This window comes from Pelodiscus sinensis, chromosome 23, assembly GCF_049634645.1.
Source record: "Pelodiscus sinensis isolate JC-2024 chromosome 23, ASM4963464v1, whole genome shotgun sequence".
NCBI lineage: Eukaryota > Metazoa > Chordata > Testudines > Trionychidae > Pelodiscus > Pelodiscus sinensis.
The window spans coordinates 24,371,383-24,386,206 of NC_134733.1; the positions used below are offsets into that span (position 1 = coordinate 24,371,383).

Genomic DNA, 14,824 nt, shown 5'->3' on the forward strand with positions numbered 1-14,824 from the left:
GAGAAACAAACTGAAGTTTAATAGATTTTACTATAACACACAATGGTAAATAAACAGAAGTATAAAACCTGGCTGGCAGGTAAGCACTGCACAATCTGCACTGGATGCTAACTGTTCCTCCTCTCACAGTTCTTGGAACCAGCAAAGGCCACAGAATGTGCCAAGTTCTCTGGGAAGCTCCCCGGACCCTTAGGAACAAGCCTGGTAATTCATTCTCTCACAAGGCTTTAAATAGAGCTTATGGTCTACTGTGTTCTCTTCTCTTGAGATGCTTCTTCATTTTCAACTTCCCAGCTCCGGAAATGTCATAACTGTATTCGGATGTCACATAAGGGATCTCTCCCTCAGGTCCCTGCTGAGACACACCAAGACAAATGAAAGACACTGCCCATCTGAACATTACTTTGTTCCGCTTCATCTATGCAGACTGACAGAATTGGGCAGCTCTGACCATCCTGTACTGCAACACACAAGATTTTAAAAAGCAAATTTAATACTGAAAACAGAAATCTCAACTTACTGGGTTACATATGTTAACTAGCTTAATACACTCAATACAAACTGTTCCTTTCTCGGGAGCCCTAAACCACAGCTAATACCCATAAGCCTCCCAGCTCATGCATGCCTCCACATAGATGATTTAATACAAAAATAGATTTTATACTTTATAACTAAAATACATGTCACCTTGCTGTGTAGGGAGAAGCCGTTGTAAAATCCTCAGAAGTTGCCCTTACCTGGTTTGTAAAGACACAATCTGGAATGGTGATGCTTCCCAGAAGCAGACAGTTGACAAGTCTTAAGTTTTCTGGAGGTACTGGGGTCAGAATATGGTAAAGCTTCCTCTCCGTGTCAACCGCTCGGATAATGCCTTTAAAATATATTTACAATTCAGTCTTAAATCCTCTGAACTACCGTGGGATGCACAATCACCGTACAGCTCAAAATCCTTACACAGCCTGGTCATTTCTTATATAGTGTGTTAGGCATAAATAGGAATCATGCTCCTAAAGACAAGAGGCCAAAATCAGAGTCTCCTGGCACTCCTGTTGGTCTTTCTCCCCAACTCTCCATCCTTCTTCAGTCATGAAAAACCCAAATACCCCAGATGTCAACACCTGGCTAGTTCTTTCTAGGAGCAGCAACAGACTCCTCAGATTTGCCACACAGAATGCTGTGTGCGTTTTCAAAACAGGAGTCAAGGCACACGTCAAAGCAATGCTGAAGTTGCATAACTACAAATCATTGGAGGAAATGCAAATATTTACAGTCCAATAGCAACATACACTGCGATGGTTTGTAATAAAAGGTATTTGCCATTAAATGCAGATTAAACAAGGAACATGTAGACAGCAGGGTCACGTTAAAGCTATAAGGGAAGCCTCTTCTTTGCACTTCTGGACTGATTTCCCATGTGCTAACATTGCTTCAACCGTTTCCCTCCCTGCCCTCCACTGCCAAGTTAAACTTTTTTGTGGCTATGTCCCTGCAGAGTTGGAGGGAACCCTGTATACTCCTGATATCAAACAGCTGAGAATTGTTGCATCAAAACCAGACAGATTAATCCTATGGTAAGACTCAGATTTCAGGCCACTTTTGCTGTAGCCCTGTTCAGAGAAGTGTGCTTATTTTTTCCCCTCCTATTTTTCAAGTCACATTTGAAAGAGTGATTAAAACATTAGTTAGAACAGAGGATTCCTTTATGCTGCTGTTTCAATATATGATAAGAAGTGGCAGTTTAGTTTAAGATATGCTCGAGTCTACCCAGGATTCACTCACCGAAGCCCAAGCAATCACAGACTGGTGTCTGTGTAAGCAAGATTGGCCCATCAGTCTGACACCTGACCTCGTCCAATATCCTGCAGAGACCGACCCAGCTGGCATTTACTGAATACATGATTTGTGTAGGAGCAACATCGGTGTGAATAACTCTGAGCGCAACAGCATTGAAAGGTACCTAGAAAATAAGCCATGAATCATTAGTTCAATTAGTCCGCTATTTATTTGTATCATGATAACTACATGCAATGTTGTTGTAGCCACAAATGCACATATGCTGCACTGCACTGTGTCCCGTACCTACACTAGAGACGACACAGGTTTGTAATCGCAAATGACTGACCAAGACAGGAACAGTATTTACCACAGACAGAGCTAGCATAAATATTAACCTGAGAGATGTTTTACAAGTTGGTAATTACTTTTCTGACATTGGGACGGTATTTTTGCTGACTGTTCCGTAAAACCCAGTAATCTAGATTATTAACAATCAGCCTTATGAGTCCAGGCACCAAAATGGCATCTTCAGTGTGTTCACAAATGCTTACGTTACCTGATAGGGAATCAGACTGTGTAAGGGAAGTACTGATCTCGTTTCCAGAGGCTGAAGCTGGCCAAGATAACCTAACATTGCCATGTCCCGGAGGATACTGCTATGGACCCGTCTGGAGAAATAAGACAACAAATGACACAGATGAAACAGTCATATTCCAGTTCAAACACAGGCACTCCCGCATTTCAGAACTGGAGTGTGCTATTTGTTTTAGTTAATATTTTAAACAGCTTTATTTTAAAAATTCTGCTGTTTGGCTCTATTTCAGTAAGACCAGCCATACAGGATCAGACCAGTATCCTGCCAATGCCACATGCCCCAGAGGGAGTGAACAGAACAGGTGATCCATCCCCTGTGGCCCACTCCCGGCTTCAAACAGAGGATAGGGACATCATTCCTGCCCATCCTGGCTAATGGCCATAGATGGACCGAACCTCCATGGCCTCTCCTAGGTGAGTCTGAGGGTCCCCGAGTTCAGTTACAGAATGGAGTTAGAAGGCGGTTTGCCTTAGGCAGCAGTCACTTTTCAGGATTCTGACTCTCTGCTCCTGTCCTGACAGCCAGGAGAATTTTCTAGTAGCCAATTGCGAGCAAGGAGAAAAAAAAAACCCACGGTCTTAGCCAGTGACCCCAGTCATGCTTTATTAAATAGTCCTTCAGTGAAGATTTCTGCAGAGCCAAGTCACACACCCAGGACATGTCCAGTTGCCAAGAACCAGGAAGCAAGCGACAGGATGAGCGCAAAGGAGAGGCTATTCCTGATGCATTCAATCTTTGGATGAAGATCAGCTATTCAAGCTTGCCCTTAGACCAGAGTAGCTAAACGGCGTATTGAAGAGGTGTTGGGCTTCTTTCTGTCTGCAGCTTTACTACATCAAAACTAGGAGCACTGCTTGGCCATTACAGACTTTCAGCACAGTAACTGCAGTTCCCCAACTGTGACTCACTAGTGAAGTTGCGATTGGCTTGTGCCTGGTACGTAAGCCTGCCATTCAGCCATAACCATCTTACATGAACTGATCAGAAGAACATGACAATGCTTGTCATCCAAAAATGGCTTTTAAAATGGACTTTGAAAACAAATTGGCAACACTCCGCATTTTCCATTAAAAATGTAAAACTCAGTGTTTTCATTTTTTAAAATCAATTTATCCAAATCATGAATGAAAGACTGATTCTAAGGTCATTAATGAATGTTTTGAATATTAAAAAGTACATAAAAAGCAAAAGTGTGTAAATATTAAGGCCAAAAGAGAACATTATGACAGTCTAATCTAATCTGCACAAAACATGCCACAGAACCACGCCAAGTAACCTGTGCGCGACAGCTACAATTTCTGTTTAAGCTATGGATAGCTAACGAGATTCTAGTCTTCATTTAAAGATGTCAAGTGATGACAAATCCATCCCATCCCTGCTTACGTTATTCACAATTGTTAAAAATGTGGTTTCTTGTCTGAATTTGTCTAACGTCCATTTCCAAACATTGGATTTTGCTATGCCTTTTCCCATTAGATTCAAGAGCCATCTACCATCAAATCTCTTAATCTAGCTACAGTGTGGCGCTATGAAAGTAACATCAAATAGAGAATTCTGCATTCTGCATTTACAGTTTAGTGATTGGGAATGACCAGTGCTTTTTTTGTGATGGTACGGCCCAGAACAGCATACCATCACCTATTTTCCCAGCACACAGTAAAGGAATAGCATTTCTCCCATGCGTACCAGCACCTGTTTTTCTGGGTCAGCTTGTCTCCTGACAGAATCCTGCTAGGGATGTGATGAGTTTTTTTCCAGCTCCCAATGCAACGTTTTGGCTCTTAAAGGGGCCATGACTGTATTTCGGCCCCCAACGTGGCTTTTTTTTGGATGAGGGAAGGGTGCTCAACAAGTTTTCCTTTTTTTTTTGGTTACCAAGTTTGAGTCTCACAAAAAAAAAAAAAGCACTGGGAAGGACATGCTGAAATGCAAACTACTGGAAACACTACTTCAAGGCTAGAGCGGCGGCTTTTTTACTTACGCTTCACCAGCATTCCCCGCTCCAGGGAATTCAGGTTGTACGCACAGCAGTTTATGTCCTGTAGTCAGTGTCTGAAAGTCGCTTTCCCCTTCATACTGCTTCCAATCCTCCATTCCACTCACATCCATATTCTTACACTTGCCCTGTAATTTGGCTTTTGTATGTAGGCCAGTAGCAAGATTAATATATTCTGGGGTAAAGTGAGGCATATCCTTAAAGCCTTCCCCTCTGATTTGAACAACGTGACTGGGTGCCAGCAGTCGAATGATATCAATCAGGAGCAGCAATCCAACACCTTTGGGAATCAGGGGAGGGAGAGAGAAAACAGTTTGCAAAAGGTAGTGCAGTCACACCAGCTAAGCAGCTTGCAGATCTGAACCTTAGTTATGAGAGACTCAGGAGCAATGTTCCCTCTAATATTTCCATCCATTTGCAGAATAATGTTACGTGCACGAAGGCACATGTGTTCCACCAGTAAAACTAACACACAACTAACTGTGGGCACACAGCTAATCAGCTGGGTGGCATTAGAATCTCTCGAGGGGCCGCACAAGCGCCCAGCTTACAGGGACCCCTGATGGTCCTAACGAGACTTCAGATAAACTCACATAGAATTAGAGTCATATTTTCCAGTCTCAGCATAGCTGCAAAATATGCGTTATGGCATGTATAATGTTACGGTGCATGCTGGCATACCTTTCACCCATCCCATTGTATTGATGACCAAAGGCACTTCTCTCTTGTAGGCGTTAAACACACACTTTACTGTGTCAATATATCTTTCGGTATCCTGATCACAACTAGCTTCTCCATAATACACCATTTTACGTGGCATTCGCTGATGAGTGAACGGTGGACCTGAAAGGGACACACTGAAGATAAATAGAAACACTTGGGAGTTGTTCAGTAATTCAAAGAAATCTGCCATAAAAGGTTACCAAAAATCCCTATTCCTGAAGCACGCACGCGCCATCCTTTTCTATACTGATGGAAGTTACTCATATTCAGTCGTTCCACTTATTCCAACAAACCCTTCCTCCTCTATTAGGGGTGTCATAGTGCAGTCGATTAACCGATAAGCAAAAGCTTATAGGTTAATGCTATAAAACTACATGCATCCCCCCAGCCCTGCAGACCAGCTCCCGCCTGGCACCCTGCACTGCTGCCTCTGATACAGCATTGACCACGCTGGCTCCTGGCCCCACCTCCAGGGACTACAGACTAGTGGAGTAACCAGTAAGAATTCATTATATTAATCGATTATTCAATTAACTGATATTTAACACCCTTATCCTCTACCCTGCAGATTACTTCTTTTCAATTCATTGTATACAGCCAAAGGTAGCCTTGATGCCCGGTATCAGAAACCTGATCAATCCACTCATGTATGAAAATGGACAATTCTTAAACACACGAGTTTATCAACGAATGCAGATGAACTACTACTCTAGAGCAATGTTTCTCAACCTTTTTTTATAAAGCTTTAAAAAAATAAGTACCGACCCCAGTACCTTCAGTTTTCAGACAATTTTTTTTCCTACCATTGCAACACATTTGTTTAAACAACTTAATCGTAGCCGGGCAGATAATGAAATTTCTGGATGAAAAAAGTACAAAAATAAAGCGCTGTAAAAATTAAACAAAAATTCAGTTTTTTTCCAAATTTCAGTTATACTGACGTACGTACCCCCCAGACTTTTCTTGAGTATCCCTAAGGGTACTCATACCACTAGTTGAGAAACACTGGTCTAGAGGACAGTTTGAGCTGGGTAGCAGTTTTTGGTCTGGAAGTAAAAAGGAACACTACATTGGAATGACAAATGGACTGTGTGCATGACTGTAAACATGTTACTTTCCTCCATTCGTAAGGACAGAGCAGCCCCAAGGCAAACAGCTGATCCAAAGAGTAAACCAACTTGAACCAAACGATGTGGTAGCTGGAAACTAAAGTTCTTTGGAAATACCCAAGGCCATACCTACTAGCAGCCTTTCTACTTACAAAGTTTCACTACTTCCAATATTCTTCCCTCTTTCTCACTCCAAGCTTAACAACTTCACAATTTAAAACTGGGATGAGAAATGTTACAAGCCCAATGTCCTAGGGCCTTTTACATTTAAAAACATGTATTTCTATGACCCACACCACTACCTGCACATCTCAGACATGAATAAACAGATCCAAAAGCTTCAGTGACGTATGCAAATATTATTCCCACTTCTAGAGCTCTGTGCAGGCCGCATCCACATCTGTATCCACAAAAATGAACTGTGACTATCCACATCCACAGATTTGCAGGGCTCTACCCACTTACTCAGATGGAAAACTGAAGCAGAGAGATTAAATGACTTGCCCTCGGAGTCAAATGAAGTAACTTTGGTATACCCTAGGCCAACATCATACCAAAAAAGATCATCCACTCCCATACGTATGCAAAAACCGAGAAAGGAGAGTAACTTGTCTTGTAGTTCTGATTTCCTAGAGATATCAATTGGGAGGATTTCACTCCTGGGCCTCAGCTCATTAGCACAAGACTGGCAGGCCTCCTTCACTTCTAAGGTTTTTTGAACCTTGAATAGAGGTAACATGGCTCTGTTAAGACACAGGAGTGAGAATCCTGCATAGATAGTACCTTTATTATCTTTATTATTATTTTTTAATAGTAAAAAAATATTTGTGGTGATGCGAATATAGCAAAAATACATACCAAGACAGGGCTCTGACACATTAATTAAGGACACACAGCCAGGTGGTGTAAACTCTGTCTGTCCCAGATCACATTCCAAATACTCAACACAAGGAAGGCTATAAGAAAAGAAGATACATATTTTAAGAAGTCCTGCATATTAGCATATCAGTAAACAAAACATGGTAGCATTTTGTCTAGAATGTGTCAGGAAAAGACTGCCAGCCCTGAACACAATTAGAAACTCAGACATTGAATAAGAAAACTAGCTTTCTCCCTCCTCCCGGTCTGGGGGACTGTTATGCTATAGCTAAAAGCTATAACCGCCAACACCACCAGGCAGAGTGCACGGTGTGGACCAGCGACAGCCCAATACCATTCCAGCCTTGAGCAGAGAGAGTGCCAATCAAAGCCAAATCGCACAAGTAATACAGGCAGATGGGGACTATACAACCAAAATCATTTAAGAAAATGAAATAATCTTGTATTAGGACTGCCAATTAATTGCAGATAATTTGTTCATGTTAATATATGCTAACTAGATAAAACTGCAATTAATCACAATTGCTTTTCAATCACACTGTTATATACTCTTATCTTTTATGCAGTGAAAATATTTGTAATAAAATTATAAAGTGAGCATTATATGTTTTGTATTCTGTATAACTGAAATCATTTGAAACTGTAGAAAAACATCCAAAATACTTATTATACATGTAAATTATTATTTTATTATTAAAACTGGTTGTAATCTTTTTAAATCTTGTGATTATTTAATTAACGGCCCTAATTTTAACCACAGGACAGAGTAGGGAGACCTGGATTCTACTCCCAGCTCTGGCAAGAAACATGGGAGACTTTGGATGAGTCAAAAACTTCTACTTAAATTTCTCTCCTGCAAAATAGGAGTGGTCATATTCCCTCCTTGTATTTCACTCTCTCATGCCCAAAAAGCTTGTAAATACTCAAAAGACATAGTTGTCGTCAAATTACAATAGAATATTAGTCTAAGAGTCTATTCTACAAACAACATGAAGCAAATCTTATGTTGTCAAAAATCTCCAAATCCGCGCTAATTATTTATAAATAATTGCCTCAATTTTCCTTGCCCAGATCATAACACATTTGAAAATTTGAGTCTTATGGGATGAAAAAAAAACTCACTGATTCAGCAACAGGTTAATAAGATATCTGTTAAATGTTGATTTTCCAGTACTTTTTGGGCCACACACCAGAATGACAGGGCAACCATCATCTTCCTCTGGAAAAATAAACATACCCTGATATAGATCATTACTATAAATTAGTATGATGTGTCCCTATGCCACAGAATCTCAGGATTTGCACATTTGCATTGATAAAGCAGTTTACACAAAACAGGTTTATACTTGCACTTGGGAACCAGAACAATATAGCTTTATATAAAGGGGAGAAGGGAATCGATTTACAAGCACAAAATAAAAAGCTTTCTAAAAAGCAGACTCCAAAATCTATAGACACAGAACCAGCCTTGCAAAATTCTACTTGCCCTAGGGGAAACTGCTTTTGGGAGGACGAACAAGAAAACTGCCTCCACACCACGCAACACACACACTGAAAAGTGGGCATCATAAAAGCAGGCACCTTAGTCTTGGTGGCAGACCAGTAAGGCTGCAAAAAGTCTTATGGGAGATATAAACACTCTCTCCTCCTTCTAACTCAAAATGAGGTGATTCAGATTCAGCTGGGTTCAGAATCAGTTCAAGGCTTGAAATGAGAGGATATGACCCCAGCTTTTCACTATTGTCAAGGCACAAGCATGAACTTAAGACACAAAATCTCTCTCTCTTTTTTTTTTTTTTTAAATAAAAAAGGAGCTTTTGCTCCCTTTCGATCACAGCGAAGTTTAATATTCTGGTCCATCAATTTCGGATACCCACCACAACATGCTTGGATTAACTCTTCAACTGCCAAAACTGAACTTTCAGACAAAAGCAGGCCACTTTCAGAATCGCGTTTCCCAATACCAGTAGAAGCTAGAGCTGCATCTTCAGGTGTGAAGCAAGGACCCTTTTGTCTCTAGAGATCAGCAAGCAGATAGCAGAAAAAGGTCATCACTGCAAATCATACAAAATAACTCCTATTGTGTTATTGGACTGGACAATGGTACTAGCCTAGAATGATCTAGTCACATGAATTGTCTTTTTTCTAGGACAGAAGTCTTAAATCCAGGTAATAGGAAGGAAATGCATAGGAACATGGTCTCATCTTCACTGACAACACAGCCCCTACTTACCACAGCAAATGGCACCTTATAAATACCATAAATGTGTCTAAAATGGGGAAAATGAGACTTCCTTTTTAAAGAACATGGAGATCTACTGATGAAAAACTGTAAGAGCTATGTATTATTATATATAAATCTACAGTGATCAGATCAGTGCAATCCATGAGAAGCCAGCCTTATAATTCAAAGGCATGGCAGCGCACCTGAAAGTCACATGACAACACAGGAAGACAACATGACTGAAGCATGAACCAAGTGCTCTGTAAACAATAAGGGGGCTAGGCCAGTCAAGCTGCACTACCACCAGCTGCAGCTAGAATAGGAAATACTAGAAGGCAGGGGAGTGTAGGGAGAAAAGTATGTTAAAACAGTAGGAAAAAACTGACCAGAACAAAAGTAGTAAAAGAGAAGTTCTGGCAAAGGACACTCCCATGCATCATAGCCCCCCCCCCCCCCCCCAATTATAACTAATTTATAGGATTATAATTCTATCACTGCTTCAGCAAATAGATTAATGTAATATCTCTTAAATGTGCTTTTAATGACTACTAGTTCAACCACTCTAGTCCAGCGCCCTTGGGACCTGACTGGTGCTGAACCAGAGAATTTGTCGAACCATGGTAGATAAATATTGTCTAGCAGCATTACCACTTCCAATGCTTACAGGGTTCTTAGAAAAAATTTAAGGGTAAATTAGAGCTACATAACAGCCCAGAACCACAGACCCAGGACTCATGGGTATAAACAAACTTTACGGGACCACAGGTAGCTTGCCACACTCATGATAAGTGAACAAGTGACTAACTAAAATCATACCGGACCACGGATGTTGCAGGACTAGATAGTGCTGGACTAGAGAGGTTCTACCAGTACACGACTCAAGCTTTGGTTTTATGGTAAATAACCCAGAATACCTTCATAGACCTTAGCCCCTTAATCACACTTCCCTGGAAATTAGTCTGAATTACACACACACACACACACACGCAATACAGTAAAACTCCGATGGTCCGGCATCTGACGGTTTGGCACTCCTGATGGTCCAGAACCATCAGGAACCCGGAAGTGCTCTGGGCAGCTGGACCATTGGAGCTGCTTTGCCCCCAGCTTCCCCGATTCAGCCGCTGCTAAAACTGACCAGTGCTGAATCCGGGAAGCAGGGGGCAGAACAGCTGGAGTGCTGCCGGGTAGGTCCAGTAGCGCTGCCCCTCAGGGCTGCGGGACCAACCCGGTAGCACCCCAGCTGTCCCGGATTCAGCCGCTGCTGAAATTGACCAGGGCTGACTCCAGGAAGCCCGGGGCAGAGCAGCTCTACCTTTCTGGAGTCAGCCGCTGATAAGTTTCTGCAGCGGCTGACTTGGGGACACCTGGGGCAGAGCAGCTGAGGTGCTGCCAGGTTGGTCCAGTAGCGCCAAGGAGCGGCACTGCGGGACCAACCCGTCAGCACCCCAGCTGCTCTGCCCCAGGCGTCCCCAAGAGCAGCTGGGGTGCTGATGGGTTGGTCTCACAGTGCCAAGGGTCGGCACTACTGGACCAACCCGGCAGCACTCCAGCTGCTCTGCTGCAGGCGTCCCCGATTCAGCCGCTGCTGAAACTGACCAGCAGCGGCTGAATCAGGGACTCCTGGGGCAGAGCCGGACTATCAGAAGGGAGGGCTATGAGGGGGTCTGGGGTAGCATCCCCCCACCCCAACCCTCTCATAGCCCCCCTTCTGATAGTCTGGCATATCTGATAATCCGGCACCCCCTGGGTCCTAAAGGTGCTGGATTATCGGAAGTTTACTGTACATGGTTTTCTGACCCTATTTTTATTGTTCCATTTACAACTGACCATATCCTGAAATGATGCAATTTTTTTCTGCCTCTTAAAACAATTTCCACAATGAACAAATGCAACATTTCTAATAAATAATCAAATGAAAAATGCATTTCACCTTTACTCGGAAGATATGGGAGAACTCTGGGTGATTAAGAATGAATCTTGTAACTGAGGTATCGAGACTTTCCAAAAGCACCACGGAACACAAAGGGGCAAAATTTTTCAGCAGTTTAATTCTAGCATCTGTAATGTGACAAAAGTTAGTCTTAAAACACTGTATTTCATGCAAATTAGAATTTGTCCAAAAATGGTACACTGGGGCAAATACTTTCTATATTATCTTTCATAATACTTGTATGGCAGATAGCACCCTCATGTGGACAAATGTGGAAAGAGAAACATTTTATGAGATTTGCCAAAGAAATCAGTGATGTGCAGAATTCGAATTCATGAGTTCCTATTTTCCAATCCTGTACTTGAAGGAATAAACTACAGTGCTCCATAGAAAATGAGGTAGAATATTGCATCCTAAAGTAAAGCAACTACAGTCAGTCATTTTCCCTGCCAAAAAATGGTAAAGGCAATCTTTACCTTGAGAGTTTGCCAATGGTTGCCAAGGATGTGAAAAGTTAACAGCATGAGTTCCGGTTAACTAGTAGGGGCTGGAGCAGCTCCCCAGCCACTGTGGGAAGAGAGTTTCATTGGTTAACCAGTTAAACATCAAGTTTAACCATTTAACCAATTAAATGGGACTTTACATTCCTCATGATTACATGTACAACTATATGCGAAATGTTTGTCTGTATAAACGTAGTGTGAGAAAGATGCTGTCTGCACAGCTTGATAGGCTATAGTGCCCACTGGACAGACACTGCATGGAACACAAAGTTCCAACATGCCTCAGTCCAGGTGAGCTATTATGGTTATGTAGTCTGACCCCTTAAGTTCCAACAGGCCACAGAATTTCAACCAGGGATTCCTGCATTTAGCTCAACAATTCATGGTTGAATAAAGCACATATTTTAGAAAACCATCCCGTATTGATATAAGGAGTAATGGAAAAATTACCATCAATGGAAAAATTACTACAGCATTTGTTAATCTATACCAATGGTTAATTACACTCATTGTTAAAAATGTTATTCTAATGGGAACTTATTCTGCTTTGCCTCTACAAAGACAGCTAGAAAAGGCATCAGCAGCAGTAGTGGATATGTAGCTAGGCTCAGACCACCCTAACTCATTTCAGAGGCCACTGAGTAGTGTCATGTGACTTTGAATCACTACTCTAGTCCTCATTCAGAATGGTGACAGATAAAAAGGCTTCTTTCACTACAAGGCCTCTGGAATTCTTAAATCCCCCCTAAAGCAATTGGTTAAGGGCAGCCCTATATGTAAGCAGCTCTAATAGCATGGCTCTTCACACGCCCCAATAGGAGACTCCAAGGCACATTGCTCAGTCCAACATACCACGGGGCACGTGATGGGCTCTGAGCATTGCCCTAGCTGACATCCTCATCTCCTTCTTGGATTTCTCCAATGTCTCGTAGGTCACCGCTTCTATGGTCAGGGCGCAGTGGGTCTGCGGGGAGAAGAGGTTGTAGGGAGGCTGCTCCTGAGTGATGGTAAATCCAAACACCCGAACTGCACCGTAGAGGCAGGTCAGGCGGCATTTCCCAGTGAACGTCAGTTTCTGCAGCGAGAACAGGAAAGGATGAGATGCTGAGTGAGCCTGAGACAAGGCAGCGTCTGGCAGACAATGAGACAGCCCCTGTCATGGCAATTCACACATGGGGGAGCAGGTGTGCCAGGCTTATGCCCCCTCCTGCTCTACCCAGGAGTGGCCACAGCACCTCCACCCTGCTCCTGCATCGCCTGGAACCGACACAATGCCCCCGCGCATCTCCAGCTCGCCCCGCCCCCGCCCCCACAGACCCCGCCCCTGCCATAGCCCCCCACAGACCCCACAACCGCCCCCGCCCCCACAGACCCCGCCCCCGCCATAGCCCCCCACAGACCCCACAACCGCCCCCGCCCCCGCCATAGCCCCCTCCAGACCCCACAACCGCCCCCGCAGACCCCGCCCCCGCCATAGCCCCCCACAGACCCCGCCCCCGCCATAGCCCCCCACAGACCCCACAACCGCCCCCGCCCCCGGCCCCACAGACCCTGCCCCCGCCATAGCCCCCCACAGATCCCACCCCCACCATAGCCCCCACAGACCCCACAACCGCCCCCGCCCCCGCAACCGGCCCCACAGACCCTGCCCCCGCCATAGCCCCCCACAGATCCCACCCCCGCCATAGCCCCCACAGACCCCACAACCGCCCCCGCCCCCACAGACCCCGCCCCCGCCATAGCCCCCCGCCCCCCCCAGACCCCACAACCGCCCCCGCAGACCCCGCCCCCGCCATAGCCCCCCACAGACCCCGCCCCCGCCATAGCCCCCCACAGACCCCACAACCGCCCCCGCCCCCGCAACCGGCCCCACAGACCCTGCCCCCGCCATAGCCCCCCACAGACCCCGCCCCCGCCATAGCCCCCACAGACCCCACAACCGCCCCCGCCCCCACAGACCCCGCCCCCGCCATAGCCCCCCGCCCCTCCCAGACCCCACAACCGCCCCCGCCATAGCCCCCCGCCCCCGCCATGGCCCCCCCGCCGAACCTGGGCGTGCGGGAGGAGCAGCACCGCGGCGCCCTCCGTGGCCCCCACCGCGGCGCAGGGGGGCGGGGCCGGGGCCGGGGGAGGGGGCGGCGCCCGCAGCAGCCCCGCGCGCTCGAAGGAGGCGGCGAACTCGCGCCACCCGTCCCGCTGCCGCCCCTTGCGGGTCGCGGGGCCCGGGGCTCCCTGGCGGCGGGCGCGGCCCAGGCGCTTCCGCGGGGGCGGGGCCCAGCGGGCCGCGGGGAAGCGGCGGGCGGCGGGGAGCCGGGGCATGGCAGCCTCCCCCGCCAGTCTCGCGAGAATTGGGACGGGCCGCGCAGCCGCGCGAGACTGGCTCCACCCGCCCCAGGCGGGGGGGGGGGCACGGACCTATCGCGAGATCTCCCTGAAGCCGCGGCGGGAGCCGGCAGGGGTCGCGGGTTCGGTTCCCGGGTCCGCTTGGCGCGGGGCCGCGAGCCCTTTTCAGTGCAGAGCGCACCGTGACCCCACGTGGGTCAGGACACAGGCCCCGCCCCTCCCCCGCGTGGGTCCGTGCACGTTCCCCCCGCCCCTCCCGGTGGTCAGGACACGTGCCCATCCCCCTCCCCTGCGTGGGTCCGGGACACGAGGGCCCACCCCTCGTGGAATAGTGATAAGAGATGTAGCCTGTTAGTCTGGTGCAGCTGAAACAAAATGCAGGACAATGCAGCACTGTAAAGACTAACAAGATGGTTTATTAGATGATGAGCTTTCGTGGGCCAGACCCACTTCCTCAGATCAAATAGTGGAAGAAAGTAGTCACAATCATATATACCAAAGGATACAATTAAAAAAATGAACAAATATGAAAAGGACAAATCACATTGCAGAACAGAAGGGGGATGGGGGGGGAGGAAGGTGAATGCCAGTGAGTTAATGATATTAGAGGTGGGGAAGGGGAGATGTCTGTGAGTTAATAGCAGGTGCAGGCAGGCGCTGGCGAGCGCCCCATGGGATGGCGCTGGCCTCGCCCTGCTCCTAGGGCTGCCAGGGGTCCGGTTTTGAAGCTTTCTGCTGGGGAA

The 14,824-nt window shown here is 46.0% G+C and overlaps 1 protein-coding gene across 2 annotated transcripts; it reads right to left on the reverse strand.

Moving 5' to 3' along the window:
- Positions 1-11: 11 nt before the first annotated feature.
- NOL9 (nucleolar protein 9) lies at positions 12-14,080 on the reverse strand. Of its 2 annotated transcripts, none has more exons than XM_075906557.1 (12): positions 13,788-14,080; positions 12,591-12,813; positions 11,236-11,363; positions 8,956-9,094; positions 8,201-8,297; positions 7,058-7,155; positions 5,049-5,210; positions 4,353-4,647; positions 2,333-2,444; positions 1,780-1,957; positions 738-871; positions 12-352 (listed from the first exon to the last, which is right to left on the reverse strand). In XM_075906557.1, exons 1-12 carry the CDS (start codon positions 14,055-14,057, stop codon positions 239-241), a joined length of 1,950 nt encoding a protein of 649 aa, XP_075762672.1. In that variant the 5' UTR covers positions 14,058-14,080; the 3' UTR covers positions 12-238. The 2 variants fall into 2 exon arrangements, with proteins under 2 accessions (XP_075762672.1, XP_075762671.1); XM_075906556.1 differs by having other exon boundaries at positions 12-355.
- Positions 14,081-14,824: the final 744 nt, after the last annotated feature.